The sequence below is a fragment of the Macrosteles quadrilineatus genome, unplaced genomic scaffold (assembly GCF_028750875.1).
Source record: "Macrosteles quadrilineatus isolate MER2022 unplaced genomic scaffold, UCM_ALF_1.0 Scaffold_2__2_contigs__length_208266976, whole genome shotgun sequence".
NCBI classification, from domain to species: Eukaryota; Metazoa; Arthropoda; class Insecta; order Hemiptera; family Cicadellidae; genus Macrosteles; species Macrosteles quadrilineatus.
This window is the reverse complement of record NW_026542595.1, coordinates 165911087-165921818: the sequence shown is the minus strand read 5'-3', so window position 1 is coordinate 165921818 and position 10732 is coordinate 165911087. Positions and strand designations below refer to the sequence as shown.

Here is a 10732-nt window from a genome sequence, read left to right as displayed (position 1 = left end):
TTATGTGGTCCCGACTGTAATTGTAATTTTATTTGTTACAAAAATAAAACTGTGCCATGGAATATTTGTCAAACAGAGGGTGTTTGCTGACGACTAAATGCCAATACAAGTTTTCCGCAATAAGAGTGAGAATACAAATAATGTAGCCCACTCCTAGAGCCACCAAAGCTCCAGAAAACTTCCTCATGTCCATCAGAGCTTTGACCTGCAAGAAAAAAATCAAAAGTTAAAAAAATGAAAATAGCCCTACATTTTAATAACATTTTAGTTGAAAACTATAGTTTCTTTTCCTGTGTTTCGGAGTGAGCAATAATATTGTTCTTTAATCTAATGTGGAAAATAGTTTCATACCATCCATATGTTTTAGAAACAAAACATAAGTTTACCATTTAGTTTGAATTCTTCTTGGTTTAATTCAACCAGCTACTGGTAGGAACAACAGAATAAATCAATTAAAACATTGCAGTTATTGTTGGATGGAAACCCATCTATTTTTATTTCCTAAAGCTCAACCTCGTTGGATGTCACAGTCAGAGTGGATTTATAAGGACATGATTCTATGTGTTGGGTTTGTAGTCTTAGCTTTTTTTTATATATCTGCCCAATCGATTTAGTAGTTTAGCCAGTTGGTGTACAGCCAGAACAGTTTAATGGATACCATTTGATAATATAAATGTCATTTAGGCTATATCAACTATTTTAAACTGTAGCACAACTTTCATACCTGCTCTGTACTGGAGATGAAATTCCTCCGACGGACTTCGTCCATGACATCACCGAGCCATTTGTGTATGAGCCCCGCTTCAACAACACGTTGAATAAATTCGTCAATGCGAGGTTTCAGTGGTGAGTTTTTCTCAAGTCCAATGCTGATCGGCATTGAAATTACACAATCTGACATAATGTGTAGATTGTGCTTGCTGGTCTCCTCTCCTAGGTGAAAATACTTCAGGTTAAATGTGGTTAGTTGATTGTGAGCAAATAATACTTTATCGTAGTGTCCGATCATTTTGTTTTTTATTATTTGCTTTTCATTATTTTCTTTGTCGTAAGAACTTAAAGTCATGTTTATAAAGCCTGTGTTCTTGCAAGTCATCTCAATAAATTGTAGTTATTGAAAAATGATTATTTTTGTCCTAATTTCGGAAGGTTTGGACACATCTGTGTTTGTTTAACATGTTAAGTACTTTGTCTATTAATTTTTTTTTTCTGTTTCACACCACTACTCGTCTGTCGCTTGTAGGCTACACATACATTCAAGTTTGTTCAAAGCTAGATAAACAGGTTACAGTCTGTTCAGTTTTCAGTGCTGCTTGGTATAGTTGTTACTACAGTACCTTATTATTTTTTGGCAAGGGTCCGGTCCCAAGGTTCATGAATAACGGTAATTTGAATTACCAATTAATTAGGCAACATGAGAGTCTACAACTTTTGTATGAACACAAAAGAACGTTGGTGACCAAAAGCGTCGTTATAAATTTATTGATGCACCAATTTTGTGAAACCAAATGTTAACATAAAAATACCTAGAAGTCTACAATGAAACAATTATTTTTCATTCAGAGATGATTAAACACTTACAAAGACCAAGAGATAAAAACCATCAATAGTTAGTTAACGTTTAGTCTTAAAAGATACAACAGTTTTAACAAATCTTGTCCACAACAATTTTAACTTTCTTTAGGTCAGTATGGCTCACAAATCAAAATATATTTCAAATTTCCATTCCCGATTGTCTACATTCCCTACCACTTTGGGTTTGATCTGTTTCGTTGCTGCGTGATAAGTGTTTCATTGCAGCATGTTGCAACAGATAGATGTTCTGGTAGTAAGTGAAGGAACCAGACGCAACTCTGTTGATGGCTTGTTCCACGTCAGTCAAGGTCTCAAACTTGAGTCCGATCTTGTGAATGTCAGGGTCGAAGGATGTAGTGAAAAACAGCTTCTCAGGTTCGCCCCAGCCGCCGCATCTAACTGGGCTGTTCACCAGCTCGTTGATCGAGTCGATGGTAACTCTATCAACAAACAGTTTAAGTATTTCTAAACGCTACCCTTTGTACTTGTTGACGTTTTCTTTCAGGATTTTTTGTTTCTTGTTTTGACTATAGTAGAGTTCTGGAGTGGGGTTTCTTTTGCAAATTTCCAGCTTAGACAGGGTTGGCGTATTTATCTTGTTATGTTTTAGGTACTGTACTTTCCCACCCGAAGATGGGATCAGATTTCAAATCTATAATCAATTGTGAAAACTTTCACCAATATTGTGAAGGAAAATGTCCAATACCATCTTTATAATAATATCCACTTATAGCAAAAAAAAATCTTTAAACAAAGATTCCTTATTGTATACAGAGAATAGCTATGGATAACTGAGGATATGATTGTGTAGTATTCAGAATGTCAATGGTTCAATCCTGAAAAAAAGTCTGACACCTTTGATGGTTCTACTGGACCTGGACCCAGTGTCCTTGGTCAATGAACTTTTAGTTTTAATATTATTTAGTCCAGTAAAAAAAAAAAAAAACAGCTGATCTAGCTTTGGCAGTACCAAAGCTATAATTTCATTTAACACTCATCTCCATCATAAAATATGAACCCTGGTGTTTTGGGTTCGTAAAAATCTAATGTTAAAATACACACTTACATAGGTTCAGGTTTGGCCAAGATGGCTGTAAGACTCGCCCGGTAGCTGACCACCATCAGAAGACAGTAGAACCACCACCATCCGGTCATCATACGTAAAGCCCAGCCCGTAGGAACTTTCGGAAGGGATACAGACACCAACATCCCGTAAGTATACAACACGCTGTTCTGCAGCTCCTCAAATATGTGCAGCCCTTGAGTCTTCTCAGGGATGTAATTATTTACCAAGGTCCTCAATGGCAGTCCCTTTTCTTCGTCTATTTTCTTAATTCTGTTTTTCTTGTAAGGAAATCTTCCAAAGCTTATTTTGTTAAGCCATGATCTATTTTTTGTGCTTTTGTAAAAGGATTTCTCCAGATGACGATGGTAGCGGGCAAGAATGTAGAAGATAAATCCTCCAAGAAATAGAGTGAGCATGATTGCCAACCAAACATTCAATCTGAAACATTGAGGATTCATTCATAATTTTTTTGAACTTAATAAGTAAATCATAATAGGTATTAAACTTAGTATTTTGAATTAAAAGAAATGTACTGTACATCCAATCTTCAACTCTTAAACGGCTATCTTCTGTGTCTACCATCTATGTTTTTTATTTTAAGAAAATCAACTTTGTGAGTATTAAGGGAAGCATTTTTGCAATTTTTTTTGCATATTCAGCATTAATAAAGGATTCTGGATTTTTCAGGACATTAAAATACATCTTAAAATCATATACTTACAGAAAAGGCAAGACCAGGGTTTTCCACTTGTTGTCCGTCCGTGAAGCAGGTGTTAGGAATGTGAGACATTGTGTCATGTAAGGTCGGCTGAGATCTACTAACTTCAGGCTGTACAGGGTGTGCTGTAGGTTGCCAAGAGCGATCTGTGCTCGCCCACTCATCAGCTGGAAAAATTATGTCACTTTTCTAAGACAGCGACTGACTTAATGTATGACAAGCCGAATATAACTGCAGGGTGAGTGTAGAATCATTAACTATTGATTGTAGTAGACACCCCATCCCGTTAAAGTTTATAATGAAAATGAACTTTGTCGAAGAGTAATTTTAATTACCTACACACTTTTTTATCGGCTTCCAAACTAAGCCAGATTGAATCTACAATTCATACTATAACTACAGCATATTTTAAGTCCCACATCCACCAAGGTAGGAAATATAGATACAGAAGCTTATTCTGTGAGTGGTTAATTCACCTATATTATCTATTTTCATAAAAAAAATTTTACCTAACGGCTGGTCCATATAGATAGAATGTGTACTTTGTTATCTAAAAAGTCGAGAGGATCACTTAGTCAATTGAAACAAGATGATCTGTGTATACCCTTAGCAATATGGTAGTGCCACTGGACACATGTATTTTTTACCTGAGTTTAGGGGCTCTCCCATATTGCCAAGGTATAGCTTTGTTAGTACTTGGATATTTTAGCTTTTTAGTATTGGATATTGGACTTGGATCAGATTTGCGCTAGTCGATTAGTACCATTTATTAAAGAACTGTACCCGTATACTGTACCGTGTACCTGTATACTGTACCCGTTGATTTAAAAGGTCAGTGTTAGCTGACGTTTCCTACCAAAAAGCAAGAATTCGGGTTTCATGAAGTAGGCCTACATTAGGTTTGCCTTTAAAATCTTTTGATGATTTTGATCCATCCCTTCTCTTTGTGTGTCAGAGTTAAGGTTTTTGACGATGTTAAGCAAAAATGTGTTTGTTTAGTGCTTTACTTCACCAAATAGTCCAGAGTAAGATCCATTCACTTGACGCATGCCCCACTCTTCATTTCTACCAACTTCATATAAAATAGGCTGAAACTTCATAGCTTGTGACATGCTCTTCATAATCTAGAAAAAAAAATACTGCATGAAAACTATCAGAAGGTTAATAAACCTAATATATATTATTGTAAAATAAAGATCTAAATTTTGTTAGTGTACATAAACGTCTTGAATTGATGTTGACTATAAACCAAATGAATGAAGAAAGATGAATGAATAAAGTTTTATGAGGTTCAATATATCATTTTAAGTTGATTTATTATCTTAAGGTTTCTTATTTTTTACTAAGAAACTATTTTATCTTTCCTTGAACTTTCAAATGTGCTCGAATTGTTTGTAAGTGGTCTCTTTTAAAGTATTGTTTTGGTGTTTGATACTAATTAGTACCATATGGCTGATTTTATCTCCTTGATTTTCTTCATCAGAAGTGTTGTCGTAAATCTTTCAGGGAGGAAAAGCTTACTATAAATAAAGAGAAGAAGAGACTTAATAGGAGTAATTGAGTTAGAAAAAATGATTTTTCCTACAGTTACCTAACAATGTACATGTTCTCTCACTGATTTGAGAAAGCAAAGTGGCCAATTCGCTCATCAGTGAGACAATGTTAACATTGTCTCACTCTAATTACTTTGTCTCACTCCACATTTGCAACGTGAAGGCACGAAATAGTGAGCGCGTAACATGCAGGCAACGTCGTATGCGCGCGAAAAACGTTGGCAGCACTGGCTGTAAATCAGCTGGTCAGCTGTTGTACTGTTGTATTTGTCACTTCACGTTAAATGTTACATTAAAAGTTCACTTCTGTATAAAAATAGGTTATGTTTCTTCACCAATTTATTTGTTTTATGGTAACTGTAGGAAAAGTATAATGTGCAACTCGAGTTCAAAGTACAATTGCCTCACTCGAGAAACCATTCCTCACTCGCCTACGGCTCGTGAGTAAGGATTTCTCTCGAGTGAGTCAATTGCTCACTTTTCTCACTAGTTGCACAAATAACTATTATATGTTTTGTTGTATTAAATTAAATATATATCAAATCTTTATAAATACAGTAATTGTTTGTCATTAAATTTGTTCAACCGATAATTCATAAAATAAATACTTGCTTCTATTTCAAGACCAGTGTAATAAAACTGCTCCCCTTCATATTTGTCAAGGACGGATCTCTTAACAGCGGCAGGTATGTGTGGGAAAGTCACCACACTTATCTCGTAGTTTTGTAAATCTCTTGTCTTCTCTGGAAAATGTGTCATCCTTGCTTTCTGCAACAATTCAATCCTCATATTTTCCTACATGTAAAACTATTTTAATTCAAAAAGAATTTGTGAACAGGGAATGTGTTATCTGCTAAATAAATGTCTGCGTTAAGTGTTGTTAAAACGTTTTCATTTTTTCCCTCCAGCATTAGTATAATGACTTAAAATGAGGTTACTAACCTGTCGTCAATCAGTCCTATATTGTCGTTGATGACTAGTTTCGGGGCTAAAACCCCATTTTCAAATCTTCTCGTTCAGTCGTCATATGTCAAACATATCTTCTTGCACAAGCCGTCGTCAAAGTTATTTCACACATAAACATAACACATACGAAAACGTTTATAATACAATACAAAGATATGTACATTCGCGTGTGGCCGGCCAAGGACAAAACCAGACTGCCCGGCCACCACGCTTGGCTTGGCCGGCCACACGCGAATGTACATATCTTTGTATTGTATTATAAACGTTTTCGTATGTGTTATGTTTATGTGTGAAATAACTTTGACGACGGCTTGTGCAAGAAGATATGTTTGACATATGACGACTGAACGAGAAGATTTGAAAATGGGGTTTTAGCCCCGAAACTAGTCATCAACGACAGTATAGGACTGATTGACGACAGGTTAGTAACCTCATTTTAAGTCATTAGATCAATCCTGGAGGCAAATTATGTATAAATTAGTATAATGACTATGATAAAATAATAGCTCCTTCATCTTAACATTTTTGATTTACCATTTATTAATAAACCCAATGATGCCATGTTTAGCAACACCATTCTGCCACGTTTCAAATTTGATCTTCAAGTTTTCAAAAGTGACCTGGTGTTGGGACTTGTTTTATATTGCCTGTCACCCTAATTTATTACGTAAAACACTTTCAAACATGATTGTTGGCAGTCTAAAAGCTGAAATTCTCTTAAAAACCTTTAGACATATTTGTCACTAAAGTCTGTTTAAAACATAGCACACAACATTAAAACAAAAGCATAGATTTGAACCAACTGCCTTGCAGGTGCCCATGCTGTAACTATTGAGCTTAAAAGTACTTTTGAACAATTTTATGGCTATTGTCGATTTTTCATATGAGCAACAAACCCTAAAATATCCATTCTGCCAAATGTTGATCACATGGAGTTTGATTGTTCCGTTGATTTGTGCTGGGAAAGGAACAGTGCTTAGTTCATATTCCGAGCTGTCCGACACTCTTCTGATGAACACAATATTGACAATCTTGTTCCATAGATAGGACAGCGATGGATCAAACAAGTGATCATCGTGGCGAAGTATAAATCTTGCTCTTGTATCTATTAAACGGTACCTGTAAACAATATAATATTATATATATATATTAAACATTTTAAATACTCACAGAGTTTTACTAAATAACTCAACATCATAAAACAAATTGAGATATTATGGTTTTTTACTCTAACGATTTAATAGTAGGTGGAAAATTAACCTTGTTGTAAAGATCGGATGTCTATCTTGTTAAAGGAAAGTCAAAACTCATCTCGTTTAACACGTTCATGGCAGCATGGGAGCGATCACTCCCACACGGAACCCTAATGCCATCCTGGTGGGTGCGCTCGCTCCCAAGCTGCGATGCGGCACATAATGGTTTTTTTTTCTGAAACTTCCCACAGTACTGCTCAATAGTATACTGTATATTTGCACTAGAAAGTGCTGCAGTTGGTAGGCATGGTACTCTCTGTATTTTACTAGTCAGTAAGGTTGAGCTCTTGTACAACTGCTTTGATCGCCATTTCGGTTTTATTTATTCTTCCAAAATGTCGGACCCAGATGATCGGGACTTTGTATTTATAGTGATGTGGAAGGTAATTGGACAAGTGACGATGAAACTTAAGTAGTGAGAATGTGAGTGACGATTCGAAGATGTAATGTTTCAGGATTGCCGTGAGGTATACGGAAACCCCTGCCGCCACGAACGTGTTAAAAGAAGCCTGCTATTCCTTTCACCTTGGGTGTTTGTACTGTTAATCACTGTAGTTTTGTTGGAAGACTTACTTGTCTCCAAACCGCAGCAACCTGACAGCCTGTCTGCCGTTAGCCAGCAAGATGATGTACAAGTTGCAGTTGTCTCGTCTCACTTGCTCCATCACCCGGACCGTGTGATAGTTGGGGGCCAACAAGTCTTCAGCTTCCTTTACCAAAACCTAATAATATCACAACAGTTTTAGGTTCCCAGTAGTTAACATATAACCACATTTTACTGATCAGCTCAAAAAGTAGTACATTTACAACCTCATTAGTTAAAGTTATTATTAGGTCTGGACATCAAGTAGACCTATGCATCTCCATTGTCGCCTTCTCTTCCTTGTCCTATCTCAGTTCACATTTCTTCACCACTTATCATTTGTATCCTCTGTGCAATCATCAATATTTATTTTAAAAAGAAGCTGCTGTTGGTATTTATTTTGATTGGAAGGCAGAAAGGGGATGAATATGTGATCAAGGTGTCATTGGACAAGAATTAGGCAGTGTAGTGGTATGTCAAAAAATATGTGGTTTACATACAGGCAAAACCTAGGATGGAAGTGAACCTCCCCCAACCAAACTCTCAACAAAAACAAAATTCAGACAATTCTTTTTTTGTTATTTTGTCAACTTAAAATAATCCAAGAGATGAAGACTTTTGAACTAAAAAACAGAATTTAATAAATTACATAGAGTGTTTATTTCATGTAATAGAAACCAAGAGTGCCAAACCAACTAAAGAGAACACAAAAATTACCCTTTTTGTTACAAATAGCAACTGAAATACTCTCACTTCTTATACTCACTCCCGAAAATTGGTATATGGTGTTGAAAAACAACTAAGCCTTTCAGAACTAGCAACCATTTTGCGTTTAAATAAACAGTTTCAGAAAACATTTTGCTATTTTTTATTTTTTAGAACTATGACTTACTAGGAAGACCGGTATGTACGAGCGGTGAAGAGTGTTGATAATCAGAGATTGCAGAGACAACATATGCTGAGGATCTGTGAGCATGACAATGCAGTTAATTCTTGTACTGACGACATCTGCCACAGAATATGACCTGAGGACTTCCCGCCTCAACACGTCAAACACAACTCTCTCTACAGGCCAAGGTTCAGCAGTTTCCCTTTGTCTAGCTTCTAACTGTTCACTACTGCTGAAGAAAAATCACAAGTGTTAAATCTATATTATTAAAAGAATTTGTTGGATTTTTGTATTCAGCAAATCAACTCTGAATATTTATTTTTATAGGCTTGGGTATCAATTAAGCTCTTATCCACTAGATATGCCTTTGCGGGTTTGGATGATATACCGTGAAAGTACTATAGGCGTACTATAGGCCAGAGTTTGTGATGAATTCAGTTGTCAATCATCTGAACTTTTTTCAAGTTTACATTTGTTTACGGAGAGTAAATAAAAATATGTCTAATAACACTTAAAACATATATTTACACTTATACTGTTTATTTAAACAAGACTATAAATATATATAAAAGACTAGCTGTACCCGCGGGCTTCGCCCCGTTTAACTTCATAAGTATTCGCATGGCTCATTCACGTCCTGGTTGAAGTTCGTTCGCTACGCTCACTCACCTTTTGGTTGGAAATTAGCTGTTGTCATAAATAAAAAAAAAAATTAATAGTGCTGCACCCTGTTGGTAATCCTTGTAACTTTTATGCTGTTGAACATCATAGAACAGAACCAACTTGTTTAATTGAGACAGCTGTTAAGATTCATTAATTCCTTTTAAATATGAAAAATCATAAGATTAACATGGGGAACTACAGAGCCACTGGGGCGGAGCCCGAAAGTGTTTTTGAGATAAGAATATGCTTTAATGTTAATCGGGAATGTGAGCTATCAGCATGCCAAATTTCAGCCCAATGCGTCCAGTAGTTTATGCGTGATTGAGCAACACACACACAAACATACACACAAACTCACAAACTTTCAGATTTATAATATTAGTAAGATAAGATGGTAATGGTGATCAACTTTGATAGCTCACTCCAATCATTATCAGACCCAATAGGTGAATTGCAAAGATCAGTGGTGTTTAGATTTTAAATTAACATAACATACTAAATTTGATTCAAAATCGTTATGGTCATTTTTGCAAAAGTCAGATTTTTCTGGAAATATCACCGTTAAAAAACAAAATTTAAAAAATAAATAAAAACTTCGTAGCAGCCACATACTAAGGATGTTTCCCCACTACGAATGGGGGAAGAAATTTTAAAATAATTGCAGAATAAATTAATTTAAAAATAATTGTTATAGAAATAAAGGAAATATTCAGGTTTGACAAAAGCATGCAGAACAAAGCTTGTTTTTTCAAAATCAATAGAAACTTAATATTATTCTGACTATGATACTGTTTACCAAAAAGGTAAAAGGTGTGTATGCGAATTCAATGTAAAAATTATATTTTTAATATTTAATACTTAATTATGTGCATAAAATCATTAAAACACAGTTTATTACCTTTGTATTGTAATTTGTATGTATGAAAGTAAAAACAAAGTAATCACTCTTGGTAACATTGTAGACACTGAAGATGGAAATGTGACCTTTGCATGCCCATGGATTTAAATTTGCAGAGGCAATGAATGAAAGATCAGAAAAGAAAGGTTAACGTTACTATATAAACTCTATTGCTACATTACATTTTATTTTTCTAAGCACTACTAGTCTACTGCTACTGATTAAATGACTGTATTTGGAACTAACTACCAAGATCTAGACCAGACACAGAAGTTAGGACTCCCAAAAGTGTGGGGTTTCCACCAAAATCTTGAATAATTTGTTATTGTACAAAAAAGTACTGTGTGTATATTGAAGATTATTGTGTAATCATGGGGAAGAATAAGCAACCCCTTTATGTAATATGTTTAATAAGTTTGCTTAATATTTTAAATGCCAAATTATATTTCAACTCTTATTTCTGCACTCAGAGAATTTTTAAAGCTGGTAAGTTCAGTGGCGTCATTTCACCAAATCCTTGGGGGGGGCAAACACCGAGGGGAATGACACCCCAGCAATCAAGGGGGCT

The 10732-nt window shown here is 35.3% G+C and overlaps 1 protein-coding gene across 1 annotated transcript; it reads right to left on the bottom strand.

Moving 5' to 3' along the window:
• Positions 1–14: 14 nt before the first annotated feature.
• On the bottom strand, positions 15–8681 carry LOC128985113 (ionotropic receptor 21a-like). The gene is made up of 10 exons (XM_054404495.1): positions 8607–8681; positions 7705–7853; positions 6775–6997; positions 5525–5680; positions 4367–4483; positions 3363–3526; positions 2642–3079; positions 1750–2015; positions 725–933; positions 15–205 (listed from the first exon to the last, which is right to left on the bottom strand). The coding sequence occupies exons 1-10, from the start codon at positions 8667–8669 to the stop codon at positions 29–31; spliced, it is 1962 nt and encodes a 653-aa protein (XP_054260470.1). The 5' UTR covers positions 8670–8681; the 3' UTR covers positions 15–28.
• Positions 8682–10732: the final 2051 nt, after the last annotated feature.

Excerpts from the sequence above, each read along its gene's own strand:
- LOC128985113 (XM_054404495.1), bottom strand. The coding sequence starts at position 8,669 with ATGTTGTCTCTGCAATCTCTGATTATCAACACTCTTCACCGCTCGTAC. Across the intron at positions 3,080-3,362 it reads ACCCTGGTCTTGCCTTTTCT|ATTGAATGTTTGGTTGGCAA; the intron begins GTAAGTATATGA and ends TCAATGTTTCAG. Across the intron at positions 206-724 it reads TCATCTCCAGTACAGAGCAG|GTCAAAGCTCTGATGGACAT; the intron begins GTATGAAAGTTG and ends TTTTTCTTGCAG.